The 20,486-nt window shown below is 34.5% G+C and overlaps 1 protein-coding gene across 1 annotated transcript in view; it reads left to right on the top strand.

Moving 5' to 3' along the window:
- Positions 1–1,772: 1,772 nt before the first annotated feature.
- LOC128985150 (DNA-binding protein D-ETS-6-like) overlaps positions 1,773–20,486 on the top strand; it is a 40,451-nt gene continuing 21,737 nt past the window's right edge. The window contains exons 1-2 of the mRNA XM_054404532.1: positions 1,773–2,289; positions 16,114–16,377. Coding sequence (XP_054260507.1) covers positions 1,791–2,289; positions 16,114–16,377 — 763 coding nt within the window. The 5' untranslated portion in view covers positions 1,773–1,790. The remainder of the gene's footprint in view (positions 2,290–16,113; positions 16,378–20,486) is intronic.

Consider the following 20,486-nt stretch of genomic DNA (forward strand, 5'->3'; position numbering starts at 1 on the left):
ACAAGATCAGAACACAAACCTTGCTAAAGATGGAAATTATACCAACAGAAAAACCAAACTCACTTTGCATTAGCTGGGAGGCAGTTGGTACCGATGGTTTTCGAGACTCCAAACATCCCCATCCATTGCTCCACCCAACAATTTTCCGAGGGGGTAGTTATGAATGGTTACCTGAGGAGCAGATTTATGTAGCTATTTCTTAATTTCTTTTATATATATAAAAAAAACAGAATCCAAGATAAAGACGCGACATACTGTATCTTGAAGATATAGAAGTTATCATCTAAAGTTAACGTGTTCAATTTTTTAATAAAAGGAAAGTAATATTAAATTTAGAAGTTAGAGGTAGTGTAACTATAGTATAGTAGTTACACACATCCCTAGTTTTAAGTCAATTTATGAGCATTCAATCACTGTATTACTCAGGAGAGTAAAAATGGAACAACATGAGAGAAATGCACTGCTAAAACTCAAAATGTAGGTTAATATATATTTTGAAGCCCATCAACAACATGGCCTTGAGAGTGAATCAGTATAAAATATCACCGCTATTCATTTCAATGGATGAATATGTATATTCACGAAAGTTGGTGTATTTGCACCTGAATAGACTTTAGAACAGTTTGGGTTCATTGTTTACAAACACCCAGATAAAAATAAAGTTGAGGGAAATCCCATATGAAAATATCGTTAACACTTTTAGTTTAAAAACTTGTTTTATGGTCATAGAACTTAACGTATAGCTAAATTAATTAAATCAAATAATGATTTTTTTAAACTTACATCTTTACTGATCTAGGAAAGTAGTTTGATAAAATTATATTGATTTATTTTATACTTATTAGTTTTTTATTTGGGTCTAATATTTTTTGTTCCGAGTAAATGCAAATTTCCAAGTAGCTCCTGATAAAATTCACCCCAGAAATAAACAAGCACATTTTAAAAGAGATTTCTTTTACACCATTTCATTTCAATAAGAATGTATAAAAGGATATGCAAACAAACTGTTGTAATTATTATTAGTAGGACAGGCCTACAGTAAGCCCGTTATTTATTTGCATACAGTAGGCCTACAATATGAATAGATTAAATATGTATAAATGGTTTATACTTTTAGTCCAGAATAATCTTTGCCACCTCAGAAAGCTCAATTAAATCGCAAGTGTCAAAAAGTGGTTCACATAGTATGCATTTTAAAGCCATCCGTCATGTTTTAGCATTCAAATACATACTACGCATTAGTAGTTTCCTTACAGTCGTAATGGTTTACCAAACTTCACTGTTTAGTGAAAAATGTTCGAGGAGTACACGGTGAAAAATAGAATTAAAAGCCGTAATGAATTCTCTCATACATGGAAGATGGGAAGAAACTAACCCATTACATTAAACAATTATAAAGCATCCAAATTCTTATTTGAAAACTTCTTTTAGTAAATGTGAAAATAATATTTTCTCAATAAACTAATTGTATTTTAAAGTCATTATTTTATGTAACCTAGAGAGAACGCCCAGTGGTCAAAAACTCGGCCAAAAATATGTACTATACAAACTTCTTTTTACTCCACACTAATAAAAAATGTGATTGGAATTTCTTCCATTTGTTTTGATTTTATGTTAAAGATGCTAGTAACAGAACCATTGAACCGAACTATTTTTTTGCAAGAATAATAAGCAATTAACTTTATTCTAGGTAAACCTAGAAGGATAAGATGGACTGCACAGAATACTAAACAAGTTCAATGTAAGTGACAAAACTTTCATCAAAAGCTTCCGAAGTGGACAATCTAAGAATGGGAAAGATGGAGGATTACTCTTGGATGATCCCAGGTTTGGAAGGATTGCTAGAAGCTTCGTGTGAACCTTTAGTGTACGAAAGGACGGATACTCCAGGTGTTCCAGAAACTCCAGGAATTCCAGCGACTCCAGAGAGTGCCGTGACCGAGATGGTCGTGTCGGGGGTGTCCAGTGGGGGAGTCGTACGGGTGCAGAGGGGTTGGTCCGAGGAGAGTGGTTACAGATCACTCCCGGAAACTCAGAACGACTACAGAACTTTAAGTCTGCAAAGTCCTTACGGGTCAGACGATCCTACGAGCCCTGAAGGATACCGGTCCTTCAGGGAAGCCACAAGTCCTTCTGCGGAGTCGGAAGTGTCTTTGACTGAGTTAGGTAATATGATGTTGTCCTCGGACTCTCTTGTGGGGACGCCGTCAATGGTGCTCCAGGATTTGGACAGTGTGAATAGCGAGGACAAAGAAGAGTCTCAGGATGAGATGGTTTTGGTTCCTTCTGGTGAGTAGACTTGGAGATAAGTTCAATTCAATGTAGAGTAAATTTGTCTATAAATTTAAAGCTTGTAGATTTTTTTACTAAAAGGAATGTAATATCAAATTTTGAGGTTTATTAATCAAAAATTACCGTCAGCAATGTTTCGGTACCTTAAGACGATTCTCGATAACTCCGGTTCTTAAGAAAGTACCGGTGGTACCGGTACCGAAATTAGTGTTAACATTTCGGTACAAACAGTGCGGATGTGGCGGTCTGACAACAGCTACGCGCCGTAACATTGCGCGAATCGCGGTCCACACAATCGTAAATCAGCCCCTGCTTGTAGGTGTAAAGTTACCTTTTTTTCACACTAGTGATGTGCCTAAACGAAAACATGGCTGTCGGTCAAAGACTATAGTTGTGGCATCCATTAAAAAATCACTTTTCCTATTACAAACATGTACATTTCACCTTACAAACAGTCCCCGGTTCCTCTTTCGTCTGGACAATGTGAAATAACGAGCTATTTTATTTAACATTCCAACGTGTAATACTTGAAAACAATAATGTATTATTTGAGTTTTGAAGTTTCTGGCTTGACTTGGTTTTAGCTTTGCTCACTAAACCTTTAAAATTTCCTGGCAATAAAATACACCACAAAAAATAAAATAATCAATACATTACCTGTTTCTAATTCTTATATTGCATTCACATAAACATTATCCACCCATACTTCACTTAATTAGTTTTTGTATCCAGCCAACATATTTTTACAGTATCAATATGAATATAGAAATTGATAATATAAAACTTACCTTCTAAGAAAGAGTGTTGTTTAAGTAAGAGGAATATGGTATGATACATTACCAAACACATTTTTAATTTTTTTTTTTTAAGAAAACAACGACTCTCATACATCAAAGCTAAACAAAAGAGCTGGATTGTTTTAGTGGATAAGTATATAAAACATGAACTTGAAATTATAAATTGTATTGTAACCAAACTATATACAAGCATGCAATACAGGTTTGGCATTATCGTCCTGTAATCCAGCTACTAGTAGGTCACGAATTGTGGATATTTATAGAGATGCACTGTGGATGCGATGCTCCCTGGTGTGGATTAACGTCCGCACTAGTGAGTACTACGACTATCCGCAGTACTATCCTGATAATTAGACTAATTCGTTAATTACAAGGCAAAAATGTGGTTCGGATTCCACTATAAAACCGTAGGTCCCTAGTTGTCATTGGCTGTATGGGCTATTTAGTCCATGAGCCAATTGATATTTTGGTACCACCTGGGGTGGCAAGTGCTATCAATGTTTTTCTTGTATAGTTTTACGTGTAGATCAAGAATATATGTGATAGCAATGCATAAGTAGTAGCTTTATGTACAAAAAGTAGGTTTTATATTACAAAATTGAATTTTTTCTCAAAAAATTTAATTTTGTCTTTTACATTGGTAAGAAGACACCAGTCAAGGTGGCACGTGCTATCAATGTTTTTCTTGTATAGTTTTATGTGTAGATAAAGAATATATGTGATAGCAATGCATAAGTAGTAGCTTTATATACAAAAAAGTGGGTTTTATATAACAAAATTGAATTTTTTCTAAAAAAATTGTATTTTGTCTCATTTGTAAGAAGGTACCAGTCAAGGTGGCACATGCTATCAATGTTTTTTTTATAAAGTTTTATGTGTAGATAAAGAATATATGTGATAGCAATGCATAAGTAGTAGCTTTATGTACAAAAAGTAGGTTTTATATAACAAAATTAAATTCTTTCTCAAAAATTTAATTTTGTCTCATACATTGGTAAGAAGACACCAGTCAAGGTGGCACGTGCTATCAATGTTTTTCTTGTTTAGTTTTATGTGTAGATCAAGAATATATGTGATAGCAATGCGTAAGTAGTAGCTTTATGTACAAAAAAGTGGGTTTTATATAACAAAATTGAATATTTTCCCTCAAAATTTAATTTTGTCTCATTTGTAAGAAGGTACCAGTCAAGGTGGCACATGCTATCAATGTTTTTTTTATATAGTTTTATGTGTAGATAAAGAATATATGTGATAGCAATGCATAAGTAGTAGCTTTATGTACAAAAAGTAGGTTTTATATAACAAAATTAAATTCATTCTCAAAAATTTAATTTTGTCTCATACATTGGTAAGAAGACACCAGTCAAGGTGGCACGTGCTATCAATGTTTTTCTTGTATAGTTTTATGTGTAGATCAAGAATATATGTGATAGCAATGCATAAGTAGTAGCTTTATGTACAAAAAGTAGGTTTTATATTACAAAATTGAATTTTTTCTCAAAAAATTTAATTTTGTCTCATACATTGGTAAGAAGACACCAGTCAAGGTGGCAAGTGCTATCAATGTTTTTCTTGTATAGTTTTATGTGTAGATCAAGAATATATGTGATAGCAATGCGTAAGTAGTAGCTTTATGTACAAAAAAGTGGGTTTTATATAACAAAATTGAATATTTTCCTCATACATTTGTAAAAAGGTACCATTCATGGAGGCACGTACTATCAACGTTTTTTTTATTTTTTTTTGTATGTAGATCTTAAATTAACATTGTAGCATTATCTTTGTAGTAGGATTTTCTTACAATATTATTTTAAATTTGAAAATACAAATTAAGGCACAAGTAAAGGCAATATTGCAGCACTGAAGATGGTTCGAAGGAACAAAGAATGTCAGAAAATATTTCAAGAACTGGGAACTAACTGGGTTGTTCCAGATGAATTGTTCAATTGCCTACAAAGGTTTGTGTGTAAACTTTATGGAGACTAACAGGAAACCAATAAAGTAAACCAGTATAGATATAAAATGTTTTGTTCTAAGAAGGGTGAAGTTGATCCCCATCAGCTACCACCATGTGACGACTGCCTTTTAAAACACACTCGACGGGCCAATTGGCAAATACCAGACTGCAGTTTGGAAAAACTGTATGAAAACTGATGAAATTCCAAGTCCTATTGGGCATGGGTGGTTAGTGAAGGAGACAAACGAAGGAGACGAAAAAGGGATTGATTGGATGGAAGGACTTCCAGCACCTCAAGCGGTCATTGAAATGATATCTTGTGATTGCAAAAGAATTTTCAAAGAAGACCAATGTCCCTGCATAGCAAATGGCTTGAAGTGCACTCAGCTTTGTAAATTGGCAACTTGCACAAACCAACCTGACGACGATGAAGATAAAGTTACAGAAGAAGAATGTGAGGAACTGTTTTATTAAATTACTAAAACTACTTTATTTCTAACCCAAACACCTGTAAAGGGCATACACTGACATATTCATTAAAGAAATAATTAAAGAATTCAATATCTATAATCTTGTGTTCTTTACCAGTTATACCCTATATAATGCCATAACATTATAATTATATAAATATAATATACAATATATATATATTACAAATATCAATAGGTATGTTAATTTGGTGCTAGACTGGACGGGCTCATTTGAGACGCACTTGATGTTTTGAAGCATGGAGCCAGAACGCACTCCAGTCCATATAGCGAATAAATAGTAAGACATACGGACAAAAATAAATATGCTTTGTTTTAGATATTGGACAAAAGAACAACATTTACATTAAAACAATTTTCATTGGAACGTTTTTTATCAATCTTCATGCCAAAAACATGTTGTTCAAACAAAAGTTTTGATATTTTCAAATTTAAAATGATTTCTTTAAGAAAAAGCTTCTACATGGATAATGCTATAATGTAAGTTTATGATCTACATACAAAACTCAATAAAAAAACATACAAGAAAAACTTTGATAGCACGTGCCGCCACTTTGACTGGGACCTTTTAACAAATTTATCAGAAAATTTAAATTTGTTGAGAAAAAAAATCCTTTTTAAAATATGAAAACCTATTTTTTATATAAAGCTACTACTTATGCATTGCTATCACCTTAATGTAAACATAAAACCATACAAAAAAACATGGATTGCACGTGCCACCTTGACTGGTAACTTCTTACAAAAATATGAGACAAAATTCAATTTTTTTTTTAAATTCAATTTTGTTATATAAAAACCTACTTTTGTACATAAAAGCTACTACTTATGTAATGCTATCACATATATTCTTGATCTACACATAAAGCTATACAAGAAAAACATTGATAGCACATGCCACCTTGACTGGTACCTTCTTACAAATAAATGAGACAAAATTCAATTTTTTGAGAAAAATTCAATTTTGTTATATAAAAACCTACTTTTTTACATAAAGCTACTACTTATGTATTGCTATCACATATATTCTTGATCTACACATAAAACTATACAAGAAAAACAATGATAGCATGTGCCACCATGACTGGTACCTTCCCACAAATGAGACAAAATACAATTTTTTGAGAAAAAATTCAATTTTGTTATATAAAACCCACTTTTTTTGTACATAAAGCTACTACTTATGCATTGCTATCACATATATTCTTGATCTACACATAAAACTATACAAGAAAAACATTGATAGCACGTGCTACCTTGACTGGTGTCTTCTTACCAATGTATGAGACAAAATTACATTTTTAAAGAAAAAAATTCAATTTTATCATATAAAACCTACTTTTTTGTACATAAAGCTACTACTTATGCATTGCTATCACATATATTCTTGATCTACACATAAAAATATGCAAGAAAAACATTGATAGCACTTGCCACCCCAGGTGGTACCAATTAAGGTCATTTTTAGGTTTGGCTCATGGACTAATTAATTAATAGCTGTGTCTAAGGAACATGTCGGCCTTAGTCAGCAAGACTACAAGATCGCGCCATTCATCCTACACTAAAAAAGATGCGCTAAAAATACGTTAAAATACGCACATAGTGGTGCCCCCATCTTTAATTGATATAACTGATATTATGGCTTGAATAAAAAATTTAAAGTCAGTTTACAAATCTGCACACCTACACGAATATTTCAATGTTTAATACGAACAAAATTTGCAAGTAGCTTATTAGAGGTAGGCTTTAATTAAATGTATTTGAAACTTACAAACATTGTACTGTATGTTAATTATCAGTTTGAGCTTTTGGGACTAAGCTAATTATTTCACTTGTAACAGTATGCCATTTTAAATATATCAACTAAAAACATATTTTTTTGGTCATAATTAAGAAAAAACGTTTGTTTTTGCGGATACGCTGCGGGGCTATACGAGCCATAGAGAGATTATAACAACTCTGTTAATGCAGTCGGCAAAAATATATTACATTACAAACGTCAACTACATAATAATTGTAAAAAACAATCCTTGTAACTATTTAAATTTTGTCACTTAAGAATATATTGATTAAACTATTCAAGTTATTATTACTTTTGGTAAAATTTGAATGTCCATAAGAATAACATTGGAACTCAAAGGGCTTATCCCTTTAGTAAAATCATTATGAATAATTTATAAATAAAAAACCTTTTTAAAACAAAACGTTTTTAAATGCACTAAAAAGTAGAAAATAATTTATAAATATGTGTAGAGTATAAATTCTTGTAAGATTTAAAATCAAAAACGTGGGGTGCATGCAATCGATAATAATACATTAGTTCAATAGGTGAACGGAAGAATTATAAATTATCTATTGCATGCACCCCACGTGTTTGGTTTTAAATCTTAAAAGTATTTATACTCTCCACATATTTGTAAATTATTTTCTACTTTTTAGTGCGTTAAAAATCGTTTTGTTTTAAAAAAGTTTTTTATTTATAAATTATTTCCTACTTTTTAGTTTTTAATGCGTTTGGATGTTAAATCTATTTCAAGCATCTATATCAAATCAAATCAAATCAAACATACTTTATTTCCAAAAAATAATACAGAATATAAATTATAACATAACTTCCAGTGGACAGACACCCTACTTGCTATTGCATAGATAAAAATAGGTACCTAATTAAATATAAAAATACAAATAAACTTAATAATAACAACAAAGGATGTAAGGTCTCAGAGAAGCTATGTTAAACATAAGGAAATAAGCCTACATGGGCTGGAAGCCTGTGCGTAGGCTCAGTCGCTATCAGTGACTGACGTATTTGTTGGAAAAATAAATAAAATGGAAAATAATATGAATATAAATAATATTTATATTCATAGATATTCAGAGAATCTTAAAAACAAATGATTTAATATAATTGTAAAACTATTCTGATTCTAAATTGGTGAATGAGCAATTTAAGGAATGAGGCAAGGCGGAGGGCACATACATATAAATATATGTAGTTAAGAATGTTCGATGTTAGTAATTCAGTTATTCAGTAAAGATTACGGGAGAATAAAGTAGAGTCAAGTCTGCCTGTACTCTGCTTTGATTAGGAGTTCTGATTCATCTACACCCCACTCTATCAGACAGCCAGTGATGCATTTTTTGAAAATAGAAATCGATGGAGAATGGAACAAATGATAAGAATTACAACGGGAGATAACATTACGATATAAAACTTCAGAAATGTAAGAGGAATTTGTTAATGAGTAAGACTTGGCTAAATGGGAGGTAGTTATTCCAACATTCTGTGCATATCGGGTATTATAAGAATGTGATGTTTGGTTAAAAATAGAATCGAAGTTCTTGAAAATATGAATTGAAAGAAATTTGATAAATAACTGTCTGACACTGAGTAAGGATAGTTCACGAAATAATGTGTTAGTGGGGTATCGAATTGGCTTATTGAAACAAACTTTGAGTAACAACTTCTGAAGGACAAAGAGAGGTTCTAAAACAGTGGGAAAAGCTCCGCCCCATACGATAATGCCAAATGAAAGTAACGACTGGACATAGGCGTAATATGCTAGCTTCATTTCCTGTGTTGTTAATATGTCACGCAGTTTCCTAAATGCAAATATATATTTACGTAATTTAGAGGTTAAAAAATGTATGTGGTCAGACCACTTCATACGATTGTCAAAAATCACACCTAAATATTTATAGGAATTTACTTTCTCAATTTGCTCACAAGAGCAAAATCTATTTAAAAAGTTGCCACAAGAGTGAATTGAAATATTTTCCAAGTTATAATCAGTAGTATCTCTTAGTGAAATTGGTAAGAATTTGGTTTTTGAAACATTTAAGGATAGAACATTTTGGTCAAACCATTTTTGTATTAAAAGAAGATCATGATTAGCATCAGATTAGATATCAGATTAAGACAGAGGCATGTGGGAAATCTAAGGTTTATTTGAGTTTCTTTTCATATAATTATGTATTAGATTGAATGTATGGCCTACTTACTAACTATAAATATGTCAATCTAATTAAATTTATTGTTTACTGTATAGAATACTAAATAAATAACAATTGACATTAATAACAAACACCTTTATATCTGCTATCAGATTGTTTATCTTTATTTTGAAATGTTTGTTTGTATAAAGAATATCTTGGGAGCATAACCTATACCTCTTAACCTCTGCTCTTCGAACTGTCAAATTTAAGTATTTACAGCTGACTTAAATTAATTGATATATTTACATTCTTTCAAAATGTAAACATGGAAATTTTGGAAGCCCATGGGGCGTAGCCCAAGGAAAATATGAAAATTAAATGATATAATATTGCATTGTCTTGTCATCCATTTGTGAGCTATGTTTCAAATTTCAAGTCTCTAGCTCATCGGCAACTTCGTTTAAAATTGATATCAAAATTTGTAGGAAAGCGAGCTAATAAAAACAAGCCCGTGGGGCGTAGCCCAAGGGAAATATGAAACTTAAATGATATAATATTGCATTTTCATCCATTTGTGAGCTATGTTTCAAGTTTCAAGTCTCTAGCTCATCGGGAAGTATCAACATTTGCAAGAAAGCGAGTTATTGAAAACGAGCCCATGGGGCGTAGCCCAAGGGAAATATGAAAATTAAATGATATAATATTGCATTGTCTTCCATTTGTGAGCTATGTTTCAAGTTTCAAGTGTCGACGATGCGATAGATTGATAAAAATCCACTAATTAAATATGATTGTCTTTGGCGAATATATTTTGCACCTGAATAAAAAAATCACTGTTTAAAAATTATAGCAAAAAGAAAATATTATGGTTATTAATTTATGCTAAACAATGAACGAAATTTACGTTTTGTGAATCATTAGCTTAAAAATTCGAGTGTCTTACACACCATAACGAAAAATATAGTTCATCACAGGGACTATTTTCAACTCTCGCTCGTATTTCAGTTGTTTTCTCATGTTTCAGTTAAACTTGAACTCGTGTAGAAAAGAGTCATTTTAGGCCCTAGTTATAGAATATGCTATTACATTATTGCTATCACAACAATAATTGGCAATATTTTTATACGAACTAGGGATTGTGAAAGAAACTGTGCAAGCACCTACTGAAATAAAATATATACACACTTTCTTCATATAATAAAACCCGGACTAAAAAGAATTACTATAAAAGCTACGGGGGGTTTTCTTGTTACTAAGGCATGTTTTATACCTATATGGTTATATCTGGTTTAGCGGTTTATGGTAGAACGTTTGTAACGTACCGTAAAAACTGAATCAGGAGTAGTATGGAATATCTGTCCCGTAGATCCACTATACCACGGTCTGATTCATTATTTTCTCCAATGAACGCTCGTCTCGTAGTATCGTGATGGTAGTGACGTCATTAAGACTCATTCACAACGGTCCATGAATGGAACTTCGCAGAACCAAGATTCATACAAGACTCGCCATTGACCGCCCACTCATTGTGGTCTTTACATGAGTAATGTTATCGTAGATTACACGATTTTGGCCGTGGGAATTTCAATTATATTTGCGACTCATGTCGTGCCGCCCGCCACAATACGCGGGGGAATGTCCCTCCAAATTCGCCATCAGAACTCATCCGAACAAGGCTTCCAGAAATTATGGCTCGTGGAGAAAAACTGTTCAAAGAATTTTCACACATGCCGTACTCAAACACATAATAACTAGTAACAGATGGATTCATACAATTTGATAGTGCCTTCCATTTGCTTGAAAGATTACTCTATCGTCGGGCCACGCCAGATGACTGTCATTTTAAATTAAATACGAAAAATACGAAGGGAAGAGTGCAAATAATTGGCAGAATTACAAAAAATATGCAATTTTTTCTAAATATTTTTCAGGGGTGTATTGATTTCACAAAATATTGGCTTTATGCAAGGAAAGGCTGAAGAAGGCACAGTCTTAAGCATGATTAACTGTCATCGACCCATAGCTTCCAAAATTTCCCACTAATACATTTTGAATTAACTATCAATTTTTCCTATGAGTTTGTATAGGGTACAACTTTAATTGGAAGATTGATTTCATCCCATCCCTCAAGTTACAAAAATATCCCAATCTGGGATGAAAATCCCACATTTCCCGAGGACACTTGAGACTGTTCGCGGGCGCGTTCACGCGCTTCGCTCGCTCTGGTTTTCGAATGAATCAAATTCCTCACGTTCCAACACCGATGACTCACCACACCCCCCGACCCTCCCCCGCCATTTACCAGTCAGGTTGACCCGGTCCCGGTAATAAGGAGCGTCTCGGACTTGCCATGTGAAGTATGCGGTATGTGAAGCGGTATTTATTACTGGAGGGCACGATTATGACTACGTATGCAGGTGGGTGTTTTGTAGCTCTATGGGAAATTACTGATAGGGCTCTGGAATTGATCAGATACAAAGTTATCAGCAAATGCTAATAAGGTTAAAATAATGCAAATTTACTTATATAATCAAGAAGTAGGATGTCTGAATCCTCATCACTTTGTTCAATGGGATACCTAGTCAGTTAAACGTCACACAGATCATGTCACACCATTCTACATTCAGCCTTTGTTCCAATCTCAATTGATGATAATGATATAATAATAATACTAATAATAATAAACTATATGGGCTACTAATACATTAAAATCCATGAAAATCGTCAACAGAAAACGGCTTATATTTGCTATAAACACAATTTCACAATACATTTTATAAAACAGGAGTAACGTTTGCAGATGCATATTTCGTTTGTAATACAGTATACAGGGTCCTCAAAAAATGCGAAGGCAGTTTTTTACCATTGCAGATAATGTAACGAAGATTTGCACAAAACTACTGTAAAACTACAGTTTTTTAATCAATTATAAAGTTTTTTCACCACACAGTGGAAAGGAGATCTCACACAGTTTTAATCTGCATAAGGAGGTGGAAGGAAACCTGGAATTAGAGGATAGGCCAAATAATACTTTAAATTAAATGTTTTATTAGAAAGAAACAGTGGCGCAAATCCAACCTCAAAAGGCTCATCCTAGCCAAATCGGCGGTGGTTTATAATCACAAATGTATTGAATTATACTAAACACTACAGTCAATCCGTTCAGTCAATAACCCAACAAGATGGAACAGTTTATTTATTTTTTACTATATATATACAGTTTTAAATGTTTTCATTGCAATATATTCAATGCCGTTATCCAACTACAGTCACTTTCACATTAGATCCTGCAACCAATAACCGTTGCAGCCGACGGTTTGAACTTCAAACCTTCACTGATTCTACGAAACAGTCGCGGTAGACATAATGAATCGCCTGGAAAACCCGACACTCCCCGTGAGAGCGAGTGAGAGGGAACGAGCGGCGCTCTCTGTAGTGGGAGAGAGACGACGATAGTCTGGATTCAACTTTCACTGGACGATGAATTGGTATGAGTCATAGATCAGTGGTCATTGATGAATTGGGTTAATGTGTGATAAGATGTAGAAGGGATAATTTTGAGAGGGGATCACAGTTCGTTAATGCGGAAGAAGTAAGGTACTCTTTTAAATATAAACTGCTTTACAGCGAACACTTATGGTATGTACTGTTTAGTATGTGTAGGGTACGTATCTTTACTATTTATTTCTTGTTACGTGACAAACTTGAGAATTACACCTAACTTGTTAAATTAAATAGGTACGCCGAGACCTATGCTTTTATTTAAACAAAATGGTTCTCTATTGTGTATACTTTACTTTATACTTTCTTATAAAATGGTGACCTTACGAAGTAGGTATTTTAACCCAAGTATGAATGTAGATGAGTGTAGGATGAGTGGCGCGATCTTGTAGTGCGGACGTTAATCCAAACCAGGGAGTATCGCATCCGCAGTGCATGCCTATTAATATCCACAATTCGTGACCTCATAGTAGTTAAATTACAGGACGACGCCACCGTCCCAGTCATGGACCAAAAGTAGAAATCAAAGTTAAATCTTTCGTAATTCCTAACGTATAACCCCGTTGATCAAAGACACACGTTAACTTAGAACAATCAAAGCAGAATGGATTAAAAATAAGAAACACATCTCCAAATTGGCTCGTTTTGCACATCCAGATGAACTCCTGAAACCACACAATTATACTACACCATTTGGTAAACCGCTCTAACGACCCATTTCCCCTCATGTCATGCGGTAAAATCCAAAATGCAAAATGGCGTGCAAACAGATTTCCGGCGATTTTCCTCAACGCCTGAGGCAAGGACGTCCCAGCTAAATCGACCTTGTGTTATTATCTACATGAAAACCACAACAGAAACGCAAGACAAAGATGTGACGTAGAGTAGTGTGATGAGTAAGAATGGCGAAAGCTGAGAACTGACCGGGAGTAGCGGTTTAGCTGAAACTTCGCTAACGATATTCCCTTGGGCGAAGCCCGGGTAATCCCAGCTGTAAGTGGAAAACTACTTTCGTGACTGCAATATACATATTTAGTAAAGAGACAACGATAATTGAAGTACAGGTTGGACATAGTTTCATGAGACTTTTTAGGAGCAGTTGTTTATGATCTTTATCACAGTAATTTTTTTTTTATTGGGAGTGAAGTTGAGTAGGTCTGTCTGTTGAATTGATTTTACTGGTTGCTATCAGCCAACGCAAATTGAACTAAACAATGCAGTAGGCAGCACAAACGCAAACTATTTTCTATAGTTACTACAATTAATCCATCTGTAATAACCTATTTTGGTAAAATGGTGCAACATGTTTCGTTGTATTATTACTTCGTAAGAGGTATGATAGCAGAGTAAAATTTTGAATATTATAAAATGACCTTACAAATTCGAACTGCTGGATTCCGCATTCTATTTACTTTTAAATAGCCTATCAGTATATCTTATCTCCCGTCTTGTTTTTCTTCGTCAATAACAATCTTCATCATATAAATCAATAAATTATTATGAATCATCAATTATTAATCTTTGAGATAGAGACGACACCTAGGCGCGTATTTTAACCCAAATATGACTGAATGGTGGGTGTGGAATGGAGTGAGATGATAGTGTCTGTGTAGCTTTGTTACTGGCTCTGATCAGCTGTTTCATTAGCCAGGATCATTTATTTAAGCCCAGCTGGGTGAAGTAGCGAACTATCAAAACGCTCCTGACTTTTTTATCGATCCAGTGACCTTTTGATTGTAAGGCGAGCACTATAACCACTCGGCTACCAAGCCAGGTCGCTTTTTTCATTCATTCACATATTCATCAAAGAGTGTCTTTACATTTGCAAACCCAATCAGCGTTATCAGTAAGATACCAACAGGACCCACTACTTATGTTTTCAGCACAAGTCAATACAGATCACAAGAAATCAAAAATACATAGGTGTGCCTTTTATTTATTTATTTTTCTCTAGAACTGACCACATTCTACCACATTGCCCCCAGATACATAGTGTCGAGGTATAGGCTGCACACATACACACTCACATTGAGTATATTAATCGGTCGTAGCCCACACAATGCAAAGTATCCCCGCACAGACTATACTCCTCAGTCCCGCCACTACACTAGCGCCGACGGCGGGTCCAGGTGATATGACTCACACCGCGAAGGACGGCGCCGGATTTCCTAGAAGCGCTAGCGTCAGATTGACTTTTTATCCTCCGGATTTAGAATCGCTACATCCTGGACTGGTCATGTCTTGGGCCTATCTCTGTTTTGTTCACCGCAACACCAATTAGTTCGTGTCAAAAGCTAATGGCAACTGCGGGTTTATTTTTGGACGGGGGCAAAGACTGTGGGGGACTGATTCAATTGTAGCCCATCACAGGGAATTTCAAGACGTTTGTACTTTATTGTTTCATATTTTTTTAGGATGAATTGTGAGGTGCTTTAAAGGCAGAGAGCACAGAATAGAAATTCTATTTCTATTCTGTGCTCTCTGTTTAAAGGCCACAAACTAACACGGTGTTAAAACAATCTTTCTTTTGAGTCGATCAAAGCCACATGTCATTTGACTTCGGCCTATAATGAAACATACTACAGGAACATTTTACATACAATACCAGGATGTTGATAGGTTATAAAGTGGCTCAGGCGTTAAATATCCAAATGTCCTTTTTTAGATATGTAAAGTTCAACCTTCTTAGTATTTAGAACAGCTACATCCTTCCAGTACCTGAAAAAAACTAATCTCGTTTATTATTATGTTTATTTAACACAATATTTTACATTGCACACTTTGTCTAACCAACTCAAATCTGACTACACGTCGATAGGTATGGTAAAATAGCTATTGTAAAAAATAGTACACCTTAGGGGGGGGGGTGTATTGCCACACTCAAAACCTAATACAAAATCTACAGAACACCAGATATGAATCATATAATCATAAACACATTGCTGAACATTGGCTCCATAATTGTAAATATTTTTTTCTATAGGCCTAAACACCCCAAATCCAAAAAAAAACCTACAAATAAATATCCAAATGATTTTTTTATTTCAAGACTGTATCAACTGGTCACTCAAATGGCAAAAACTCAAAATTCTTTTATGACCACTTTTGAATAGACCAATTCAACATATTTTCTCGTTCACAGACCCCGCCGAATGGACGGCCTCCCACATAGCCTCGTGGCTGAGGTGGTGTTCCCGCCAGTTCCGTCTAGTGCCACGACCAGACCCCTCCCAGCTGCCTTCCTCGGGTGATCTCCTGGTGGCCCTCAGCAGGAAGCAGCTCCAGGACCTCTCCGGGAGTCGTAGGACTGGCAGACTCCTGTCCATGCATCTGGCGCATCTCCGGCATCCTCTGACAGGGCGGAGCCCCTCACCACCGTCCGAAGCGGAGGACGAGGAGGAAGAAGGTGAGGAAATACATTATTTCGTCAAATCCTTAATAAACGAAAAAAATCAACAAATGTTATTTTCTTCTTCGTATTACCAAGTCCGAAAATTCCATGTGCGGAATTTGTGTGACAGCAGTAATAATACTGGTTGGTCATAAATTATTAGACACATTTTAAAATTAATTAAATAAATAACCAATCGATGTAGCAAAACGGAATTGTTTCAAGAAATAGAGCGTTTAGAACGGTTTTATACAACTACTGCAAAAAAACTATGAAAATGTCAGTAATTATAAAAAGTTGTTTTAAAAAGTATGCAAAAAATCACCTGAACTGTGAGTGTAAGTTATGTTATCTTGTCAATAAGTTGTGAGGGGGCATAGTCAGCTGGCCAACAATGGACCTTTCTACAACAGCTGTATATGACATTTGACTAATCAAAAATTAGTCACTAACTGGGTAAGATAATAAGCGAATACCTAAATGACAACTTTCCCAGTCGTTCGATTGGATGGGATGGTCCAATTTCTTGGCCTCCACGTTCTCCAGAAATTACACCCTTAGACTTTTTTATGGGGCTATGCCAGGGAAAGGGTATTTGCAAAGAAGGTTCAAGAAATTAAGGAACTAAGAGTAAGAGAGTTTATTGAAAGTATTACTCCGGCAATGCTAAACAAAACATGGCCTGAGGTCGTAATCAGACTTCAGACTTAACGTGGAAACCATGGAGAGCTTGTAGAAATAGTTTAGTTAGATTATGAAAAAAAAACTGTTTTAAGTTTACTGGTTATTTATTTATGTAATCATAAAAATGTATCCAATAATTTATGACCAACCGGTATTATCTAGAATAAAATATAATCAATATGGCTACCGTACTTCATAACAGTTGTAAACTCTTCTACGGCCAAACTTTACGGAATCGTCATAAAAGTTTAATTATTACAACCAAGTGCAGTTAAGATATTTGATTGAGCAGTCCCAGCCATATCAATGGACACCCAGGGTGTTGAATCCGTGGGATTTAGCGTGAAGGGTGACTTGTAGGGTGATGTTGATTATGATCGCTGCAATAACCACGACTGAGGCTAGGGCCACACTTGGCGACTTTGTCGCGGCGACAAAGTCGCTGCGTCAATGAATGAAAGTGCGTAGCTTTAAATTAAATGGAGGCGGCCACACTAAGCGACTCGCGACCTGCGACCACCGGAAACAGAAAAACAAACGCGACCGGGAGCGTTTTTCGGTCTCGGCGACAAATACGCTCCCCATGTTATCTTATGGCACCGGCCATACTAGGCAACAAGTCGCTCGCTCACACACCCTTGCTGCTCTATTTGCATAGCTATATTGTACAGTTATGGACTGGATTTGTTAAATGGTAAATATGCTTTTAAAATACTAATATTGTCATCGACAAAATAAGTGTTGACATGTTAACATGTGTGCTGTAGGAGATTTAACTCTTCTGGTATAATAGGAATCCAAAATCTCGTGTATTTTTCAAATGTTGTGCGTCGTCTTCAATGTCAGTAGCTCGCCAAAGCTATGTTCATCCAAAATATAACTAAAAATTTACAAAATTAAAATACGCCATCCATAAACGATAGTTTTAGGGAATTCACTCCATACCTATGTTTCTCTTATCCGCTATAGGGAATAAGCTATTCGATTTGATTTTTCGTTTTGAGGTCCTCAGAGGCAAAAACACCCACCGTTCAAATTCATATATACGTAATATGTATTTACATATACAGTGTATACATTTAGGTCTATGTGCCAATTAGCGCGATAACTTGAGCAAAAATGATGAAATTTTAGTGGAATTTGGTACAAATGTTAAAACCAACGTTAATTCAAACGTGCTCGCAAATCAAAATGATCGGACCATGGGAATGGGAGGTTTAAGGGGCTTTAAGTTTAATGGGGTATAAAATTGTTTTTTCTTAGTTTTGACCCTTAAACATAAATTTCACAATTTCCTTCCAAACTGTTTTGTTGAGCTAAAAAAATGATTTTGTTAATTGAAGCGTTGTTGTAAACCTAACGGTTACGGAGATAATTTAAACAATTATAAATTTAAAATGTCCATTTTGATGAAGAATACACTGTTTTAGTTCGCTTGTTTATGGATATATTTTCATAAATTATAACAGTATTTTAATAAATATTTTTAATTTCATACTAAGCCATCAAAATTTAAATTAACAAGCACACCTCATTAGGTTACCTTATTTGTCACAGTAAACCTTAGCATTAATTTAAATTCATCTGATTTAAATAGGAAATAAATCCAACAAGTTTAAAGTGAATATTTTAGTGGAAATCTAGCCAAACAAATGTAAATTCGCTTAGTCTGCAGGTTTGTTGCGGCGGGGGTATTTAGATATAAAATAAATAGCGATAGAGATATTAAACAGAGGATTTGACGACGTAGACGTCCACATTGGTTTTCAAAACATAGTTTAACACATTAATTTAGTAAAATTGTATTTCCTTTGTTGCAGGCAAATGGTTAAAAACTATTACGTGACCTAGTACGAAATATAAAGAGGCGCCGGTGCACGTATGAAAATACTATAACGATATGATTTAATTTGTAGAAGATTCACTTAAATCTTATGGTACTGCAATTAATAGTAAAAACATCGATTTATTCTAAGATGGTAAAAAAACGTACAAAAATGGTCATAGATCCTAATTTATTTCCATAATCAATGACACGATTTTGAAAATACAATATAACATCTCGAAACTCTATTTTTACTGGTATGGAAAAAAGTAAACTGAAAGGTTGAAATTGTCGCCTACTGTGGCCACCCCCAGCGACTTTGTCGTCGCGACAAAGTCGCGGGAAAAAAGTCGCCGCGACAAAGTCGCCAAGTGTGGCCCTAGCCTCAGGGTGATAGGACCCGTGACCTTGGGCGATTACTGATAAGCCTGATAAGCCAGGGTCTGACAGGGTGACTCTGTTATTGTATTAGGCTAGGGCCACACTTGGCGACTTTGTCGCGGCGACTTTTTTCCCGCGACTTTGTCGCGACGACAAAGTCGCTGGGGGTGGCCACAGTAGGCGACAATTTCAACCTTTCAGTTTACTTTTTTCCATACCAGTAAAAATAGAGTTTCGAGATGTTATATTGTATTTTCAAAATCGTGTCATTGATTATGGAAATAAATTAGGATCTATGACCATTTTTGTACGTTTTTTTACCATCTTAGAATAAATCGATGTTTTTACTATTAATTGCAGTACCATAAGATTTAAGTGAATCTTCTACAAATTAAATCATATCGTTATAGTATTTTCATACGTGCACCGGCGCCTCTTTATATTTCGTACTAGGTCACGTAATAGTTTTTAACCATTTGCCTGCAACAAAGGAAATACAATTTTACTAAATTAATGTGTTAAACTATGTTTTGAAAACCAATGTGGACGTCTACGTCGTCAAATCCTCTGTTTAATATCTCTATCGCTATTTATTTTATATCTAAATACCCCCGCCGCAACAAACCTGCAGACTAAGCGAATTTACATTTGTTTGGCTAGATTTCCACTAAAATATTCACTTTAAACTTGTTGGATTTATTTCCTATTTAAATCAGATGAATTTAAATTAATGCTAAGGTTTACTGTGACAAATAAGGTAACCTAATGAGGTGTGCTTGTTAATTTAAATTTTGATGGCTTAGTATGAAATTAAAAATATTTATTAAAATACTGTTATAATTTATGAAAATATATCCATAAACAAGCGAACTAAAACAGTGTATTCTTCATCAAAATGGACATTTTAAATTTATAATTGTTTAAATTATCTCCGTAACCGTTAGGTTTACAACAACGCTTCAATTAACAAAATCATTTTTTTAGCTCAACAAAACAGTTTGGAAGGAAATTGTGAAATTTATGTTTAAGGGTCAAAACTAAGAAAAAACAATTTTATACCCCATTAAACTTAAAGCCCCTTAAACCTCCCATTCCCATGGTCCGATCATTTTGATTTGCGAGCACGTTTGAATTAACGTTGGTTTTAACATTTGTACCAAATTCCACTAAAATTTCATCATTTTTGCTCAAGTTATCGCGCTAATTGGCACATAGACCTAAATGTATACACTGT

Source organism: Macrosteles quadrilineatus, unplaced genomic scaffold (assembly GCF_028750875.1).
Source record: "Macrosteles quadrilineatus isolate MER2022 unplaced genomic scaffold, UCM_ALF_1.0 Scaffold_2__2_contigs__length_208266976, whole genome shotgun sequence".
Classification (NCBI taxonomy): Eukaryota; Metazoa; Arthropoda; class Insecta; order Hemiptera; family Cicadellidae; genus Macrosteles; species Macrosteles quadrilineatus.